Source organism: Taeniopygia guttata, chromosome 3, assembly GCF_048771995.1.
Source record: "Taeniopygia guttata chromosome 3, bTaeGut7.mat, whole genome shotgun sequence".
NCBI classification, from domain to species: Eukaryota; Metazoa; Chordata; class Aves; order Passeriformes; family Estrildidae; genus Taeniopygia; species Taeniopygia guttata.
Window position 1 is genome coordinate 86,865,714 of NC_133027.1, and position 19,996 is coordinate 86,885,709.

General features: G+C 41.5%; 1 protein-coding gene across 7 annotated transcripts in view; it reads left to right on the top strand.

Annotated features, from left to right (window-relative positions):
• Positions 1-19,996, top strand: part of CFAP61 (cilia and flagella associated protein 61) — a 91,796-nt gene that overhangs the window by 4,228 nt on the left and 67,572 nt on the right. For 5 of the 7 annotated variants that reach the window (XM_030268635.4, XM_072927328.1, XM_072927329.1 and 2 more), the window contains 9 exons: positions 732-808; positions 1,219-1,286; positions 2,313-2,454; positions 5,561-5,693; positions 7,656-7,809; positions 12,753-12,844; positions 13,192-13,376; positions 16,457-16,496; positions 17,711-17,850. In XM_030268635.4, coding sequence (XP_030124495.4) covers positions 732-808; positions 1,219-1,286; positions 2,313-2,454; positions 5,561-5,693; positions 7,656-7,809; positions 12,753-12,844; positions 13,192-13,376; positions 16,457-16,496; positions 17,711-17,850 — 1,031 coding nt within the window. The remainder of the gene's footprint in view (positions 1-731; positions 809-1,218; positions 1,287-2,312; positions 2,455-5,560; positions 5,694-7,655; positions 7,810-12,752; positions 12,845-13,191; positions 13,377-16,456; positions 16,497-17,710; positions 17,851-19,996) is intronic. The other 2 variants (XM_072927331.1, XM_072927330.1) reach the window with 2 other exon arrangements.

Consider the following 19,996-nt stretch of genomic DNA (forward strand, 5'->3'; position numbering starts at 1 on the left):
GCTTCTATTGAAATCATTCTTGCTCTTAAATTGCTGAAGTTTATTGGTGCCTCTAGCTGTGGTGTTTTAATTGAATATTATGCTATTCAAAAGATCTCAGGTTTTACATTTAAGGTATCTTTATCTTCAGGCAGACCTTTACTGACCCAGGACTTGTAATTAATATGCTAGAGAACAGATGATTTAATAGCCTTTGCCATTCCAGCACAGGGGTTTTCAATGTTTAGTGGAGGTGCACAAGATAAACGTGTCTGTTAGTCTGCTCTGGTTTTGCCTGGTATTTGTGTGTCTAATGATGTCATGTTAAAGTATGTAATTTTTCTTACTACCTTTAAAGAAAAACCACTTTAGGATTATTAGAAGCAGGTGAGCTTTTGGTTTGTGGTTTTTCTTTTAACCTTGAAAGAATGTCTTTGTTAGACACATGTTGAGTGTTTAATGTGGTTGGATGTTGTTAGTCAAGAATTAATACTGTTCAATATGAAATGTACAGTGTATATTGCAGTCAAACAATAGTAAACTGAGTAGAAATAAAAAATGTTGCAGAAGCACAAAATTATATAAAGCACTTTAATCACGTAACTTTACCCACACATGCTTTGAAGTCACTTATGTATATTTTGCTGCTCCTTGAGTGCAGATCATGTATATTGGAAATGTATATGTGTACTTGAGCTGATGGAATTAACATGAGCAGCATGGTGTGTAGGCTTTCGCTCCTTGTCTTGTAGCCTTTGAACACGCTCTTCATGCATCTCTTTGTGGCAAAGGAAGATTATGCAGCAGGATGTTCCCAGGAAATTGTTAGGTGAGTTCCTGTGTAGCCTTGGGTAGTGAGGCACATGCCCTCTCCTGCTGTCAAATCATGTTTGTCAAGTCAAGCAGTCTCATCCAGATGCCCCATCAAAGATCTGCCAGAAGAGGCCTGATATCTTAAATATTTCACCACTGGGAAACTGCTATAAAAAAGAGGATGTTTGAAGTGTAAAGATTGGGAAATTTGAAAGAAATAAGGTAGGAAAAACTAGTCAAAATTACCCAGATAAATTTCACGTTATATTGTTAGTCAGAAATGTTTTAATTGTTGAGCCATGTGGACTTATGAAGGAAGGCTATAGACACTGGAGAAAGAAAAATTTATATATTAAAAAAGCTAGCTGCTGTCTGTCATTGATGGGTGTAATAATAAAAGACTGAATATGTTTGTTATTTGTCCAGGAGAGCTTTCATCTTACTACCAGAACTGCAGTTTATACTTCTCTTTATACCACCCGAGGATAGGTTAGGTAAGAACTTAAAACTGTTTTATTCTTGAAGTGAGAACAATTGCAAACCTGATTAATATACTCTGTGAGCTTGTTGTGGTGTCCTTTTTTTTTGTACTGAGAACAGTTATCAGTTTCTAGACACGTGGAAAACATAATCTAAAAGTATCTTCTTGTGAAGATCCCATGTGCAAGAGGTACCTGTGGTTCCATGCTCACTCCAGTGGCCATTCAGCAGTCTATCTATTCCCTGCAATCTTTAAATTTGCCAGAAACAGGACATCAGAAAGGAGTAAAGATCTCAAAAATCAATACCTACAAGTTTTGTGAAGATTCCTGGTTGAATAGAGCCAAGAGACTTGAAATTGGTAATTTTCTCTTACTTAGCCAAGCCAGTGCAGACTGGTCTCACTTTGGTGAGACTCAGAGAGGCTGCTGGAGACATAGAAGGAAATTTGGATTATTTCTTCTAGAATAAAGGCACAAAGGTAAAGAATATATGTATTAATCAGAGAACAGCACCACATGGAATTTTGGTCCTGAATTCTGACCAATAAACCAAGCGTGCACGTAAATTGAGCTGAAAAGGGAGCTGGAACTTTTCTGATATGCTGGCTTCTAGACATGTTGGTTCCAAGTCACACTAAAAGACTGTAGTGGTGTGTCAACTACAAAAAACAGGGCTTGAATTAAGGGTTCTGTCAAATCCACCCTGGCAACCAACATTAGCTTTCCTTCAGCATTATGAGTCCTGACAGAGATTCTCCAGAGGCATAGAGAATTGGCTGCATTATTTTTATAGGGATTGTTTTCTACCAATTTCTGATTGCTTTGAAGCTTATTCAGGTTTGAAATGCTGGATTAATTACATGACTTTGGTGATGATTCTCGCATGTTTATGCTGCTGTCATTTCAGCCTCATTGCCTAACTTAAAAGACTTGGAGCATTTTACTATCTGTGGTTTAAGTTTGAAACTCCATTTTCCTCATACAGTTTTGCTGCTAATTTAAAGCTTGCATAATGAAGTTTCTCTGTTGCCCCGACAGGTTTTAGTCATTCAGAGCTGGACATGGGGAATGTCTTTGAAAGGATCATGCCTGTTCCAGGCTCACCCATGGAGAGAGGTTTCACACTGCTGGCATGCCCGAGGCATCGGTGTCACCCACAGCTGTACGTGCGCCAAGCAAGGTAACGAAGCTTCTTGCTTCCCTGAGCACATCTGACTGGGGGAAACTGCAGCATTTTCCTTCTTTGTTTATGGGCTGATTTGGGCTGCATTCTGACAGAAGCCTGTGTCTGAGAGATGGTTTATTGCATATATGGAATTTTACCACATGCGTTTGAAGCAAATCTGCAGCTTGAACTCCTCCTTTTGCTTGACTTTTGAGCATTTTAAGAAAAAGGCCTGAGGCCTGACCTTTGCCACTTCACATCCTCTTCCTGTAGCTCTGGATATTTCAATATGTTAAAATTCTCTCTCATACTGACTCGATGTACAATTGTTAGGCTTTTTGAGTGTTTCTTTTGAGTTGTCTCTCACCTATAACTAAGTGAATGGACTTTTATACAGTGATGGTATCAGTAGGTGGGTTAATGCCTGAAGATTAAAAGTCTTTCCACTTGTCTTGGTTCTGACTATCATGTTTGTCTTTTTTTAAGTTTAAACTAATTTTTTTTTGGTGGCCATTGGATATTGTCAAATGAAATGTTCTTTTGCATGATTGGAAATGTCACTTAGGCCATAGCAATATTCCTGATAAGAGCTACCATCTTGTCTGGGATTTTGGTAGTTTGTTATAAAAAGTAAAAATTGCTTTAGCTTTGGTATTATTAGAAAATTAACTGGGAAACTGGTTTTCCTCTGAAATTATGCAGTGATGATACAAAACTCATACTTCAGTGCTGTCCATCAGTGGGTAGCAGGTAAGGCTAATTTCTGTTTGCTCTCCTTTCCCTCTGCATTCATCTCTGTGCTTCACTGGCATCCATAGTAACAGTCAGTGGGAGCCCTTAGAGACTCCTCTGTGGATGTTGTCTGCGGCCACCTGCCTAGCAACATGTTCTGGGGAAGTGGGAAGAGATTAGGGTAATCTCTGTCCCCTCTCCCCCTGCTTACAGAGGGGGAAAAGCAGCTGTAAACTGATACATTGTTTAACCATCGTTTTGGAAGTTATTCTGCTTCTGGCCTGTATAATGTGGGGCATGCAGTGTGTCAGAATGCAGCCCACTGAGGTTTGATGTTTAAGGTTCGTGCTGGTGTCTTATTCTTGGGTTTGTGCCCTGTAGGCAAGAGTCAAATTTGTAGCTCTGTGCTTGCACTCACAATAGAGGAAATTTGTGGCATTTTTGTATTGGAAAGCTTACTGGGATTTGGAGGGTTTCTTTACTTTCTTAAATATTGTGAAACTGATGGAAGATACTAGAAGCAGAATAAACAAGTTAAAATGATTGTGTTCCTACAGAGCACTGTGCAGGGAGATGAATGGGTATGTGCAGAGGCCAATTGACTGTCATAGGGTCATTCTTCAGGAATTGCTGTCTGCACCTTTGTGTGTAATCTTGTCCTGTGTCCCACAGAGCAGAATGACATGGGGCACTCAAAATACTTGGCACAATGTTCCATTTGGAGGAGGCATGTGTCTGTTACAGACTCCACAAAATAACAGGGTTCAATTAGGATACAGTCTCGTTCTGTTACCCCTCTTTGTTTGGTGTTTTGAGGTTTGAGAGCTTATTAACAGGTTTGCCGTACTAATTAATTGTGCTGAGGTGGTGATGTTCTGATAATAGAAAACCTCACTGCAGATTTTCCCTTGGGATACTTCCTGTGAAGGAGATGAGGGTAACCATTTTGGTTTGAAGGATAAGGAATGAGTTACTGTAAGTTTTAATGGAGTTTTCGTTGTTGCTGGAGCTTCATTTTAGTGGAGAGGGGAAAAAAAAGCAGAAGTGAGGTCAGAATCCAAGGGGTCCCTACCCTTGATTACAAAGATGGTCACGTCCATTCTGGTGTGCAGGAGCATCAAAGTCATCCAGAGACCCCCTGGCCACCTCTCCTGTGTTGGAGTCAGGTAGTGCTTAGGAACTCGGACACATTCTTTTGCCCAGCTGTGTTTTCTTTAAGGCTCCTTCCAAATCCGGACACACGTAAAGATTAGCACTGAGAGTCTGTTTATTGTTTCTGGGTTTCTGCCTGTACGGAGCTGTGATCTCCAACTTAGAGGTATCGCATACAAGCACTTCCCTACCTGAGCAGTGGGACCCTGGAACACAAAAGGAGTTTTCCCCAAAACGCCGGGAAGCTCTCAAGTTCCTGGTTCTCCCTGCAGCAGCACGTTTGTGCATCCTTGACAAGCGAGGGAAGCACCGCGGGCCCGTTCTGGTTCCGTGCAGAAAAAGGAGGAGGTTTGTGCATCCTAAGTAAGCAAAGAGCCGCTGCCCATGCCTGGCGAGGCCGCCGGGCGGCGGCAGAGACCGTGCGGGGCTCCGCCAGCCCCGATGTCGCTGTGCGGGGCCCGGAGCCGGGACGGGTTCGTTGGGACAGTCCTGCACGAATGTTCCTGGGGTGTTGGTGTGATAGCCGAGGTAGCCGCCTGCTCCTGGCCCAGAGCAGGGAGGGTTTTCCCCTGCAGTTTGTTGCAGTTGTTCCTTCTGGCAGCCCAACACAGCCGCAGTTTTCTCTTTGCTGCTTTTGGTTGCACCACTCAATTCCGGCATTTTTCCAAGAGATAAATAAAAGTGGCTTCATGTTATTGATAGCAGTTGAGTGTTAAAGCTGGTTTGCCACCTGCCTTTGTGCCACAGTCTCAGCATGGGTGACTTATGAATTCTACCGCTTGTTCTGGTAAAAGTGCTGGATTTCCTTATTCAGAGTTACATTGACCCTGGCTATAAATAGCAGTCTAGTGGGAAATATTCTCTGTTGCCTGTTTAAATAAAAATCCATGTAGGTTGGGACCTGTATGAGTGCTCCACTACAGTTGTAGGAGAGTGAGGAGGGGGAATTTTGAGCTGGGATTCCCATATATTTTCTTAGGGCAAGAGAAGCATCTCTACTGAACAGTGCAGATTTTGGTGGGTTCTGCTGGCTTTTGGGTGTAGTTGTCTCTCTGGTGTTGAGACTCCCACTTTAGTGTGCACTGGGAATGTGTCCCGGGTGAAGTGATTTGTGGATGCAGGCTTTGGAACAAGTATTTGTAATATTTTTTTCCATATGTTAATGTAGTAGAACAGAAGTATCAGGGCCTATTAATGGCAGAGCCTTAGGACATTACCTGATCTCTTTTTTTTGTAGGATGGAAGATTACGATGATCTCATGCTAATCTGGACATCTCAAAGTGAGGCTCTGAAGGAAACCTATGGTGAATATCTCCTTGTTGATCTCATAGAACGTGAAGGTGAAGAAAATCAGGCAGCTGTTTGTGAGGTCAGTCTGCCATGGTCTCTGGTTTTGTCTGATCATAGCCTTAGTGATGTTCTGTGTGACAGCGCACTCTAGCTCAGGGGATAAAATCAGCAGCCCACCTGTGAGAAGTAGAATTCATGCTCTATACCCACACAGTGAGTGCCCTTCTCAATGCAGTTTGTGTCTGTCCTCAGGAGTGATGTTTCTGGTTCAGAAATGAAGCAGTAATTCCCAGTTCTTGTGCAGATTATTTTCAAGTAATTTGGACAGGCTGTCTTGATGAAGCCATATTGTCATTTTAGACATTTGCATTATAGGTAAACTGTTTTCATTCCCAGTGCAAGCTAATATTGCATATGAAAATGAGTAGCCAGTAATCCTTTCACAGTTTAAAGTCCTGTAGATAATTTTTCTTGGGTTAAATGATTTTTTGCTGAAATGAAGACAAACCCAGGAATTAATTTAAATAGGAAAGGAGAGGTAATAGTTATCCTGCTGAAAACTCCTGTTAAGATTTTCATGTGTTGGTAATTGTGCATGGTAGTGCAAGGTGATAGGCAATAAACCTCCCTAATTCCTGAAACCCACTTTTCGTGGCAAATGGTTTTATAAAATTGTGACATGTAATCACTGCCATTGGGAGCCAAATGGGAAACAATGCACCATTAGTGTAACAGCACATTGCAGAGGGCTGTTGCTATAAATAAGACATTCCAGTGGCATGTTCAGAGCTCAGTGTGAGACCACCAAAAGGTGTTCCAAGCCCCCAGTTTATCTCAGCTGCCACCGCCACAGCGAGTTGAGAAAGTGCCTCCACGTAAACCATGATGGTTGCCAATTTCCCCTGTGGAGAAGGAAGCTGGCAGCCTCTTTTTGCACATATGGTAGATGGATTGGTTAATCAGCCTCTGCTGAGCCTTGGGCCTGAAATTACACAGCAGCCAGGCAACTGTGGCACCCCGGCTTTGTTGGTTATGCAAACAAGGTAAACAAACAATCACTTGTTGTTTGAGGGTAGAAAAATTGAACGTCACACTTTTAAAAGTCCTTATTGATGTGCTGATGGCTTGATAAAACAGCTGTACAAATCCAGCATTTGAATTTTCATTAGGTTTATAAAGGCTTTCATTATGTGTATTGAGGAGGAAAGAAAATGTGTTTTGATAATGTGTTTTACCAGAAAGTTGCATACACTACTAAAAATTTAAGAGCTTCCTTCTTCTAGACTTGTCCCAGGTTAAAGTCAGAAGCTCTCCAGCATGGCAGTTCTCTGTGGTCCCAGTGCGTATCTTGCTGAGGGCTGCAGCTTGCTGAGAGCGCCAGCAGCAATCAGGCATCCAGAGTACCATGGGTGCCAGCATTGCAGGGATCCCATCACTTTCATGTTTGCCAGAGCATTTAAGACTAGCGCTTGGATTTTTGTCAGAACACAGAAATATTTGGGGCTTACAAGTGCTGCAGATAATACCTACTGCATTAAGTACTCCTTATATTATACATAATTGATTTCTTGAGTTAATTTCTTAGGAGAATAAAATATACCCTTCAGTTTGAGCCCAATTTGGGTCCAAGTGAGTGTCCAGTAATGAGCCAACTATTACAGCTAACTGAATGAAGGTTCTACTTCAGCTGCACTGTAACTTTAAGCAAAATAATATGTTTTTGGAAGTATGTTGTGTATTTGCCATAACAAATGCTTTGAAACTCCAGGTCATTATTTGGCCTATATATTTAAACCAAATACTCTTGCAAGTCTTAGCTAAAAAAAGAACTAGAACATCTACTGTAGAGGTCCTAGTACATACATTACAAGGAAAGAATAAAAGAGGATCGTTAACTTTTGCTGAAATAGTTCCTTTATAGTTTTCCATTATGCACAGTCAGAGATGGAACAAAAAAGTTGATGTTTCAGAAATTTTTTTTTCATTTTTTTTGTCCTTTCCTAGAATGACAGGTTCATGTGACATGGCTTTTATCTTCCAGGTTGATGGCACTGCAGTAGGATTCATGAGCTTATGTTCTGATGTGAACGTTTCCTTGTTTCAAGAGTGTTTTGACTTAGGGCCTTTCCATGGACTCTGTAAACCACATCCTGAGGATATTCTCAAAATGCCAGGGAGGCCAAGCATTCAAGAAGGTATCTATATTCTAAAGTGCTAAATAAATTCAGGGTGTGTTTGTGTCTAGTTTCTGAGTAGGTTTTGCAGAAGGTTGGAAAAGGATATATAGGTTTACTAGGAAGAAAACACAAATTAACATACCCGTTTTTGAAGTAGGATGCCTGATGTTTTTTAATTGAGGAGGGGAATTTTGATAGCCCTGGTCTCTTGAGTCAGAAATGATTGTTGTTTGTGGGGAGCTGGCCTGTACCAACTATGCGATAAATGTGGACTTGAAGTTTCAGAAAGCTGTTGTGTGGTGTATACTGTCTATCAGGTACAGTTATGCTGTTAAAGGAAGATATGATTGTAAAATTTAGTGGTCAAGTGAGGTCTGTTGGTAGCTGAGCAGCTGGCTGTGTCTGTTATATTGTCCTGTTGACTATGTCATCTTTTTTCCTTGTGGCTCAGCTTCTGCTCTTTACTTAGTATTGTTCGCAGTCTCCTGTGTTACAAGATTTTGGGAAATCAGGGTGTCTTTTTATTCCACTTTTATATTGTGCCCGATACAGCAATGCATGTGCAAGCCACTTCCTGCGAGTGATAAAAACCAGTAGCACAAATATGTCACCTGTTTGTAGAACAGAAGTATCATGTAAATGATTTACAATTGTTTTCTTTATTTTTCAGTCTCAAAGGTCATTTTGTGCAGAAGGACAAGGTTTTGCTATCCACTAATTATCAGTAGTGGAATAAAACACCTCCACTACTAGGTTATGTATCTGCTTTTCTGTACACAAAGCAGCAGGCAAAAAAGGCAACCAGGGCTGCCACCAGCTGTACCTTGGAGCCAGCAGTCACAGAACAGAAGAAGGAGAGGATCCCCTTGTAGCTGCTCCTGTGGTCTTCCCCTCCCCTGCAAGGAAGCATCTTGCACGTAGGAGATGGAGGAGCCTGCCTGTCTTCTGTTTGATCCTGTGCTTCTTCGGTTCCAGGAGCATTAGTTCAGAAGAAGTGACAGATGTGGGTAGGAGGAGGAATGAGACTGAGGGGGCAGAGAGATCGTTCAGGAGCCAGAGCCCAGTCCTGGGCTGTCTGCTCTGGGTGACCATGCTTGAGCAGAGGCTTGGGCAAGGTGACTGACCACCAGGACTCTCTCCCACACTTACCCATCCCAGGGCTGTTCCGAGTTCTGGTGTCCTCTCTCCTTCTCCAGAGCCTGCAAGCTGTAGATTGGTGTTTTCTGGCAAATTCTGTGCTGCTGAGCTTTTCAGTGAGAATGTGGTTACAGGGCTTGACAATACAGCTGTTACGTGCTTTTTACCATTTAGTAAATCTGTGGAACTTGTTCTAAATGTTAAAACTTAGCATGAGCAGCTGTGTTCTGTTCAGTTTCTTGAGAATCTGACATCTGAGTGCTTTTTAGAAATGTTTTAAGCAACATGGTTAGCAGTTCTGTGAATCTATCTCCCTTCTTTTCTCTCTTAATTTAAAAACTTGATTAGTTTTGATGGTAGTTGCAGTATCCTGTGGGTTGCCTTCAGGTAAGACTTCTTAAAGTAGTAGTATCATTTTATTTAGAATGACGAGGGCAGCTCTGGAGAAAATAATTATTTATAGACTTTCAGGTAGCTTCAGTGCAAATCATTAATGATTGTAGAGGTTTTGGCCTGCCAATTGTTCAGTTTCCTGGCTCATGCACCAATTATGTAGTGGGTCTAATGCTAGCTAAGTGCCAGTGCACTTACTAGAATATATTTGCTTATTTTCTTGCTGTGAGATAAGCATTAGGAGAAGGAGGGCAACACAGGCACAAACATTAAAGTGTATAAAGAAAACTTTATTAACACAATTAAGAAAAAAATTATAAGAAAAAAACAGAATTAAAACCTTCAGAACACTTTTCCTCTTCCCCACCTTTTTTCCTTTCCCAATGACAAGGTAAGAAGACAAAACTTAGAATAGTCATTCTTCAGTCTACTTGGGAAGAGGAATCTCTTTTGTTATACTATGAAACTCTGCCACAATAAACAGTTCTCTTGTGGCTTCAATGTCACAGCAAATCAGCTGCCCAGGAAAGCAAAAATCTGGTTGCAGTGTAAAAAGTCCCTCCCATACCTTGCAGCTATCTCACAACTGCTTTCATGGGCCATGTCAATTTATTAGGGTCCTATTTTAGGGATGAGCTGTTCTGGCATAAAAACAGAAGTTCTTTTAATGCATCTCTGGGAACAGAGGTTTTTTATTACTACCTCTGGGGCAAAACTTCTCATCTCTCTCTATTCAAGTTTCTTATTGGATTACAGTAGCATCTATTTGTTTCAATACTGGTGCCTTGGCTTACAGTTGTGGTTGAACACTATGTCCCCTTAATGCACTTCTATGAGTTACAGGGAAAAAAGAGTCTGATGTATCAACTATATCTTCTCTATAGCCTTACAAGAGGATTTCAACCCAAGAACAAGTCGTCTCCTCAGTCTGCTCCCATCTAGAATTTGACTCTTTTTTTCACTGACCTCAGGGTCCCATGTTGTTGTCTCTGTGTGTCTTCACTCTTTCATTTTCCCGATTCAGGAGAGAATTGGTGGTCGTAGGTTCATTTGTTCTTGAACTTTTATCAACTGAAACAGTTTATAGAGCTCTGCAACACTGAAGGGTTGATCTCATCCAGGCTCTGCCAGTCTGCGTGAGCCTGGCTGCACAGGGACAGCCCAGCCCAACCTGTTCAAAGGCCAGAAGCCAGGAGAGTTTTTCCCAGGCTTCCTTCGTTTTTAAACGTGCTTTTCCACAGCGGCATGTTTTAACTCCTTCAGGTGGTCTAACCGGGTGTCAATCTCCAAACTTAGCCAGCTGATTAGCCCTTCAAAACCAGCCAGTTCATTAGCTCTGGCAGGTCCCCACAGGGAACCACCCTCCCCCTCCCCAGCTGAAAAACCAGGCTTTTGTTAAACCATGACAGTGGTCTTGGATGCATGAGGAGAAACTTGAGTATCATGAGAGCCTGACTCTGGTGCTATTCCTAGAGAGAGACACTAGAAACCTAATAGCAAATTTGTCTACTCACTGCTCAGGAGCATTAATTCTGTTATCACAGAATAGTAGTTAAAATTTTTGTTGTAGCTTTACACATTTTAGAATAGAAGAGTTGCATCCCAATAGTCCATTGTTAAGCCTTTCCAGCATAAAGGCCAGCCCGTGTCCTTGAAAACTGTTGTGGTGTTAGCCCCACGCTGTAGCCAGCATTTGTGGCTATTTCAAAGCCACGCCTGTTCCAGGCTGCTTTAGTGGCTGCATTGAAAACTTGCTGCTGGATGGTATCCTGCTGTGAGGGCAGAGCAGGTTCAGTGACCTGATATCAACAGAAGATCTGGACTTGGCTTTATGGAATCTGAAGGCCAGAAATTTTAAAATGCAAGCTGCTTTCCTTCGTCATTTTATGTTCCTACATACAAAAAGGTTATTTTTTCAAGCTCTTTAGCTCTTAAGTAGATATTTTTTTTCCTTTCAAAATGTAATGTTGAATAATAAAAGAGTATATAACAGTCTGTACTGATATGCCACTTAGGTTTCAGGATAATTACAGTAATTTGGTTGTTACTCTATATGGTGTCATGAATTAGTTGCTAGAAAACATGATGCAGTGGGAATGATTCAAGGGCTTTTCATCAGGCCTCATGGTGAACTGGCTTCTTGATCCTAATGACTGTACCTCAGCTAACAACCCAGCAATCACAGAATTCATTTAATTTTCTTTTTTTGTGGTCTTTACTTGATTTGGTGATAGTGTTGCAGTTCTTCACATCACTCGTGTACAGCATGTCTGTAAACAGCAATGCAGCCACGTCTGACAGGAATGGATGGTGGAGCCATTAAAGATTTGCATTTTAGTATAAAGTCAGCAACAACATATCAATATTTACACGACAACAAGAGACTTGTATTAATTAACTTCTGACACCTGCAAGGCTGTTGATAATGAGAAATGGATCTGGTTAATCAAGGGGACATTTGATCATTTCTGTGAAGGCTCACATCTGTCATATCCCCAGAGAAGCCATGATTCTTAACCCCCACTTTTCTCCTTGCCCTGCATATTGCATCTGCACTCTTTTATTGACAGAGAAACAGATTTTGAGACAATATTTTTTTCTAATTCTGGCTAAATTATTTTAAATCTTTGAGGTAATTTTTTTAAATGCCCATTAGTGTGTGAAGAAATGCTGTCTGTGAATGTAGCTTATGTGGGTGTCCCAAGGCTAAGTTCAGAGGTAGACGGTTGTTTTCTGAAGCTTGTTTTGTGTTCTTGGAGCTCAGAAACCTTGACTTCCTTAATGTTACTGGATTTTCCAAGTGCAAGGGTGTTCTTACTTGATGTGTTTTCTTCAGTAGCAACACCTACACCTCAAGAGTTTACTGTGTAAATTTATAAAGGAATTCTAATCCCTCTTTCTTGTCTCTTACTGCACCAGTAAGAGCTCTGGTTTGACTGGGATTTAACCTGAATTTAAATTCTTTTAGGAGAGCTAATCTGAGAATGAAGAGCCCTTGCTTGTCCTTGTGATCACCAGAAAGCAAGTTAGCTACACATGGGGTTTAAGATATCAGTCAATACACCGAGTCCTGTTTTTCAGTTCAGATAGGGTAAATATTTGATACATGGATAAACACAAGTTAGGAATTGCTTCCAAACTGTCTTGTTCAAGTCTTATTTTACAACCAATTCCCTGGTTTTTTGGGGTTTTTTTTGTTTGTTTGGTTTTTTGTTTTTTTTTTTTTTTTTTTTTTTTTTTTTTTTTTGCTTTGAAATCAAATAGTCTAATGAAGCTCTAGCCAATAACTGTAGGAGGGTCTGCTTCAACTGTGGTTGGTAAAATGAAACCTTTTGATAGAGGTAGCCTGGCCCACTCCAGCTGTTGCTGTCATTCTGAGAGTAAAGTTCACATTATTAAACCTTGTGCACTTTCTCTTTTACTTCACTCAGATAAAGATGAAAACAGCCAAACAAGTGAAAAGCCAAAGCCTGTTTCTTCTCTAAACTTGGAACATGTTCCTGGTGCAGATGCAGCTGTGCAGGTAATGCTGCTACACCCAGCAGTGCTGATGGCTCTCAGAGCTGATATGGAGCAAGGCTGGCAGAGATGAGGACAAAAAAATACTGCTGAGTTTCCCTCCTGCCCTGTCTTCTGCTCTGGCCCACATGTGTCTCTGCTGTGGGGCACAGCTCAGAAGTTGCTCTGGCTGGGGTCTAGAGTGGAGGGGATCAGAGTTATTGGTCAGGGTGAGTTTACCCATCCACTTCCCCATAAGCAGCCATCAGGATGGGAAGAAAGGGTTAGATAGAGGAGAGAAAGGATGGGGATTAACTAATGAAAACACTTTGTGAAGTGTTTTAAGTGAGCCCTTGTCTGTTATTGTTGCAGAAAGATAGAGCTGTGACCGTTTCCCAGACTGAACTGCTGGTAGGTAATGTCAATATAGGCCCTAAAGGCTCAGCAGCACCTCTGCTGGAGACTGATGAGGAGGGGGATTTGCATCCTGTATACAGAGGAGCTTCAAATGTTTTCTGTATCCGTCTGCTTTGTATCGATGAGAAGTATGAAACTAGGTAAGTGTAGAGGAAGAGTAACTGCTTTCCCATTAATAACTATTTTCAAGGCTATGTTTTCAAGACAAATCAGAAAGTGACAGCACCTGCAGTGGTTAGATGGGATTTTTTCTGACCTCTTTCTTGTCTGCTTCTTTTATCTTCAGTAATAACGTTTCAGCCTTCACTTGCAACTTCCTAACTCTGACAGTCTGTGGGGGCAAAATGCAAAGAATTCATTTTTGTTGGAAAAAATGTAAGTTGAGGTTGTGGAAAAAGGCTGCTGTTTCCTTCTACGGAGACACTCATTCTGAAGCTGGCTAGCTGCAAGAAGGGCTACATGTTACAGTAGTTCTCATCTCATTGCATGGGGCAATAACGCTGTTCTGAGCTCTGCAGGTAAATATTCCCATTGTAAAGACTTTTTCCAGTCACTGAAAGAAATTATTCTGTTTTCTAGAATCCTCTACACCTAGGGGAGAGAAAGGAATTTTCTCTTAACACAGTTGCTGCTGCTGATCTCACACTCCTAGATCCTGGTGGATTAGAATAGGGCTATAAATTGGGTTTAAACTTTTTTTTCTGAAATTTCTCTCCACACTTTAATACATTCAACCACATCAGCAGAAGCTTCTCCAGGAACTTTTTTCCTTTTCAATGTGGTGGTAGAAAGGAAGATGCATGATAGAGGAAGCAACTGAGCACACTCAGGATCTTCCATGCTTTCAAATCCATGTCATATCTGCAGACAGCAGGTGTCAGGAATAAGGGCTTGATAGATGAGTTGAACATGTGTAGTACAGTTTGAAAAAACATCTGTCTACTCAGTCATTAGTGAGTAGCAACTTCTGAAATCTGGCTTAAAAGAAGTGTAAGAATAAACTTCACTGAGGAGAAAAATGAGCATTCATTGAAAACTGGTTCTATTTATTGAGCGGTTTCTTGATTAAGGAGGGCACCTACCCAAGAGGATCAAATACTGAGTCTGCTGCAAATGCAAATACATAAAGTTACCAAAACAAAGTAAAGACATTGCCTTTTGTGTATATATTTCCCAAGTGATATACTCAGTAACAGAGCTCAAGTTTGTTAAGAACTAGTTTAATTAGTGAAGTGCAGGAAGTCAACATAGGAGATCTGTGTTGTACTTAGAAACATTGACCAACTAATGTGTGATAAGAACAATTGCACTGCCAAAAGACTGTGCCAGAACAGTTAATTGAGGGACAATTTAGTGTAAAAATTCAAGCAATATACTTATTGCAGAACATGAAAGCTTTGTATTAAAATATTAGTGAGGCAAGGGGTTTGCTCTGGAACGATTCCATCATACTGAAACAGCAGTTCAGAGCTTTGCTAGAGATTTATTGTCAGTAAATAATCTCACTGTATATTTCTTGAGTTCACTGCTCATAGTTTCCTGCTTAGGATAAGGATTGGTCTGTTTTTTGCTCCTGAGCTCTGTGCTTTGTTGGCTGTTTCTGTTCAAAAAATTTCTTGCTGCATTTATCATTCAATGCTGTGCTCCCAGTTTTTTTACCTGGAGACATCTGTGGAGCAGTGTGGATTCCAAGATGGGTATCTGGAGGAGACACCATTCCTGTCTGAAGACTTTTCCCGAAGATTACCTCATGCAGAGCTGAGAAATCTGTAGATTTTGGTGTTTTCAAACATTTTGCTTGTATGCTTCTCTGGCTTGCTTTTGCTTGATCCACCTGCCTGTAGAAGAAATATTAGCAAAGCAAATACATGTAAAGGAGGGCACAAGGTGATGCTGGCTGCAGCCTGGAAACTTGTCCTGAGGGAGGTCCTGCTGGCCTTGCACAGCATGGACCCAGAAATAGCAGTTGGCTTGAAGTGTAGGTGTGATTGCATCTTAGCCCTGAGGGAAGTTTGCTCCTTGGGAGTTGTTACCCACTACTGTTGCTAAATGTTTCCATCTCCTAAACCCAGAGCTGTTATGTGGCTTGTTAATGCATTGAGGGTGACATGTCAAGGAACTGAACTACTGGCTTATCTGCTGATACTTGATATTTTTTCTAAGCCCCCTGAAAAATCTCCCACTTCAATTCTTGTGGTCCTTGCTGCCAACAAGATCCTGGATACCAGAGAGAAAATGACAGTGCAGTATAGTTGCAATGGCATTTTCCTTTCCCTTGAATAGCTGTTCTGTTAACTAGTCTTAGTTAAGTATTATATAGGTGCATATCTAACGCTCCAATCCTGATCTGTACTTGCAGCTTTACGTTTACATTTGGGCATAGATATTGCAATTAGAAATTATTTCTCTTTTAAGTTATATTATTGAAGAGGTAATTAAAGGGAGCTTAATTACAGTTCTGAAAGGAGGAGAGGATTTATCACTATTTATAAGGTAACATATATCTGTATGAATTTCTTCAAAAAATACATCTTGTGTGGTGGAAAAGTGTTTTATGAAACTTCAGCATAACTGGGTTTTGAGTTCTTTGATAGCCTTACATATGGGAGAAACAGCAGGGCTTTGGTGAGATTTCTCAAGTCTTTTTAAACTGAAATGTCACAATTTGCTGTCACCATGGAAAAGAGACTGGGACAGCTCTAAGTCAGTGGGTGAGAAGTGAAAAGAAGTGTTTAAAAACAATTATAAGTATTGATGTTCCTGTTAGTCAGAGCACATCAGGCAAGTTTTCCTGAGTGGAAAGTCACAGAGCCCTTAGTGCTGGCTGAAAATACTATAGAACATAGCAACAACTGTTTGTAACCTGAAGTAATATTTGCTATATACTAATGCTGCTGTGATAGTCCAGGAATGGCTTCTTAAAGAGGCTGGAGTCAACAACATGAAAGCCAGTGTTTTGTTAGTTCCTCCCCCTGCCTTTTTAGTGAGGAGCCTCATGTATTATGTCAAACATCCTGGTTATTCTTGTTAATAATGATGCTTTAAGGACTAGAAATCAGAAATTGCTGTGCAGCATGCAACATCAACAGTTGGTTATTGATGATCTATCGGGATTGTCCGATCAGCTCTGAATAAATGCTCCTGCACTTGCAGGGATGTCATAGTGTATCAGATCATTCTGATATGTGCTTTATTTGCCAATATTTGCTCTTGGTTGCAGGTCACTGGATTTTTTGCATTATGCTTTCAACGTTTTCCCAGTGAGTATAACGAAAGTTGGAATGATTTTGTATGGTGGGACAGCAGTGCAGCTGGCAGCCAGGGGATGTGGGTCTAGTGCTCCAGTGAGTCTGCCCCACATGAGTGTGTTGGGCCTGGTTACCCTGGGCTGAACTACTTCCTTCCTTGGCTGCTTCTGGACTTCATGGAATGTATACCTAAGTCCTCTGTTTATCCTAGAATGGTTTGGGTTGGAAAGGAACTTAGAAATCATCGAGTACCGCCCACCCCTGCCATAGGCAGGACACCTTCCACTAGACCAGATTCCTCCAAGTCTTGTCCAGCCTGGGCTTGGACTCTTCCAGTGATGGAGCAGCCACATCTTCTCTGGGCAACCTGTGCCAGCGCTCCTCACACTCACAGGGAAGATTTTTTCTGTACAGTGTAATCTAAACCTGCTCTCTGTCAGTGTGAAGGCATTTCCCTGCCACTATGTGCTCTTGTAAATAGTCTCCCTAGTTTATGTTCCATAGGGACTTCTCTAAGATGTAGATTTAGAAAAAGAAATGCTTCAAACTCCTTTAAAACCATGTACAGATTCAGACCATACCTACATTAAAAACAAAATTAGCAAAATTTATTAAAGGAGATGGAGTTAAAGCCTATAAAACAATGGTATTAAGGAGATTCATAATATTTACCTATAGACTGAACTGTGGCATTGTAGATTCACAGTGCAGTAGCTATTTTCCACTCACGCCTTGTGTCATCCCTCTGTCTGAGGTAACAAAGACCACTTTCTGAGACTTTCTTAATGCACATCAGTGTTCTAAAGTCATGTCATAAAGCACTGCATGGCAGTGTGCCTTGGAGACAGGCCCTGGGTACCAGAGACACTGTCTTGGCCCTAAGAACCAGCACACTCAAAACCACTGCTTACCACCAAAGGAAGTTCCTAGCGAGAGCTGACCCAGAAAGCATTTCAAATGTATGTAATTTATCCATCCAGCAATGTCAGTTATGAAATAAAATGCCACGCTGGAATCCCCAGATGTAGTAAGGAAGGTTCATTCCATAGTTTGCTTAAAGTGAAGCCATTTCTGAGCTGTCAGTTCCTTGGTGCTGGCCAGGCAGAGCAGTGCTTGGTGGTGTGCAGTGTAAACCCTGCATTCAGACACCTAAGGGCTGTCTGTCCCCTCAGAGGGCTTTGGGTGAAGCTTAGAGAACACTTTTATTGCCTGCCAATGTCTTTCAGGACAGAGACTTGTGTGTCATCTTGGTGCCACATCATGTCCCAGAGTTCCCCCTGATCCGGAGCTTTGTTCGGGCTGTCCCTTCCTGCACTTCCAGGCTGGGTCGGGAGCTGTACGTGTTCCACCGAGCAGGATTGCTCACGTGAGTCATGCCTCAGGATAGCCGCTCTGGGCTGCTGTGGGATGCAACTGCCAGCATTTGTAGGGAGTGTCCTCTCAGTAAAACCCAAGCACAGTGAGAGGATTCATTTGGGATTTGTGTATACAATACTAAGGTAGGGAAGATGGACATTGGAATAGACCAGTGTCTCCAAGTTCCCTGGTTGTGGGCCAAGGCCAGCAGAGAAACGTCGTGCTGTGTTGACCTTGGGGATGTGGGTCAGGCTGTGTGACACTGGCACCTGATAGCCTAGTGTATGTTTGATTCTTGGAATTATGCTGTAGCTTTCTTAATAGAACTGTAATTATGTGTTTCTGGGACATACAGGTCACAGCAGGGGCACTGTTGAGTATCTGTTCTATATAAGTTCTCTTTTATTTTTGGTGTTGAACCATTTATTTCGTGCCTTCAGTATCTGTGATGCTCTGAACACTTCTGTTGGCTGAAATATCAGTGAATTGCAACACAAAGCCTTTCTTGCTGTGACTTCTCTTGTATGGAATGATTTTTCCAATGCTTTGCTTGTATATCAAGCCTATTCTAGGTCAAATACCAAGCTTAAATTGTGGCATAGAGATTTTCTTTTTTTCATTTTGGTCCTAATGTACCTAAATACTGTGTGGTTTCAGCAAAGTAATTCTACGTTTAATTGTATACCTAATCACCTCTGGTGGTACACAAATACTTCATGCACAAACTGGCCAGCTGCTCTTGGACTGAGGCAGAAGCTTTTTGCCCTGGGATGAAACTTCTCCTTCTGGGTCCTGAGTAAAAATCCAGCTGGCTGGAGAGAGAGCTGCTGGAGTAATTCCTGGTAATCTCAAGCCCAGCTGCTCAGTAATCCACCGGTAGGGTTGGGAGTCATATGTCCTCTTGCGATTTTGGGCAAAGTTCAAGTTGTTATCAAAGCTCTTTTAAAAAAAAAAAAAAGTTACCATCATGATTACATTGTGCATATTCCAAATGACACCAGTCCTTTCATGAAAACAAAATAGGGTCATCAGTAGCATTTTCCAAATCCCCCTACAGCTTTGCAGGAAAGTAAGGGAAAATAGCTCCTCACTGAGGTTCAGGATCAGAAGAGCTTTGGGAGAAAGCACAGTAAGCTTTTGGAAAGTTTCTGCAGAACAAAACCCACAGGGTTTAAGAGATACCCTCTTGGAAATAACCAAAATCCATGAAAGATCAACACGTTGTACTTGCACCTACGGCTTTCAAAAGCATGTGAGTGAAAAGGAAGTCACAGAAAATGGACTAAAAGAAAAATGGGGTAAGAAGAGGGGAATATGAAGATGTGAAAGGGCAAAGTCAGAAAAGGCACAGGCACAAAATGAGCTCTTGATTAGTACAGTTAGTAAAAAGGAATAAGAAAAAGTGTTAAGTACACAAAAAGCAAGAGCGCAGCAAATGGAACTGTGGGTTTGCCACTTAACAGTGTAGGAGAAAAAAATAGCAGATGACAAGGCATAGGCTGAGGTTCTTAATGGCTACTTTGCCTCCATTTTCACTAAAAAGCATAATAATAATAGTGTCCTTGTCTCTGAGCAAAGGACTTGAGCATCTAGAATGAGTTAATTCATTGCTGGGAGAAAAATGAGTACAGACCTTGGATAGTCCTTCCTTCTGTTCCATAATCCCAGTGGAGCTGGTGGATCTGCTTATTTAAAAAAAAAAGGCAGTTTCAACTTTTCACATGTTCTGTTTTTGTCATGATCAAGATGCAGTTCCCTGTAGGCACAGCTGCTTTCTCTGGGGCATGGGTGGGGCAAAGCTGGTGGGCTGGGCTGGGAGCGGTGGGGGGACAGCACACTCGGGCTGCAGAGTGAGACACAGTCCTCAGCACTGTTGGGTCTTGCAATTGAGAGTGGAAATGTGTGAGAAGCTACAGAAGCTCAGCTGATGCTTGCTTAGAAGGTCAGAATTAGTTTGTAATTTAGTAACCAAATGTATGCTTTTGAGCACTCAAAAACTGTGAGTGAATTCAGCTGTGAAATTTCTCATAACATACCAGAATCTTGATTTTTTTAAGGTACCAGTGCTGTTCATTAAGCTTGTATTTCACGAGATGTCTTTCAATGTGACTGAGGCTGGAGAACAGCACATCCACTTTTAAATTGAAAGCCAGAAG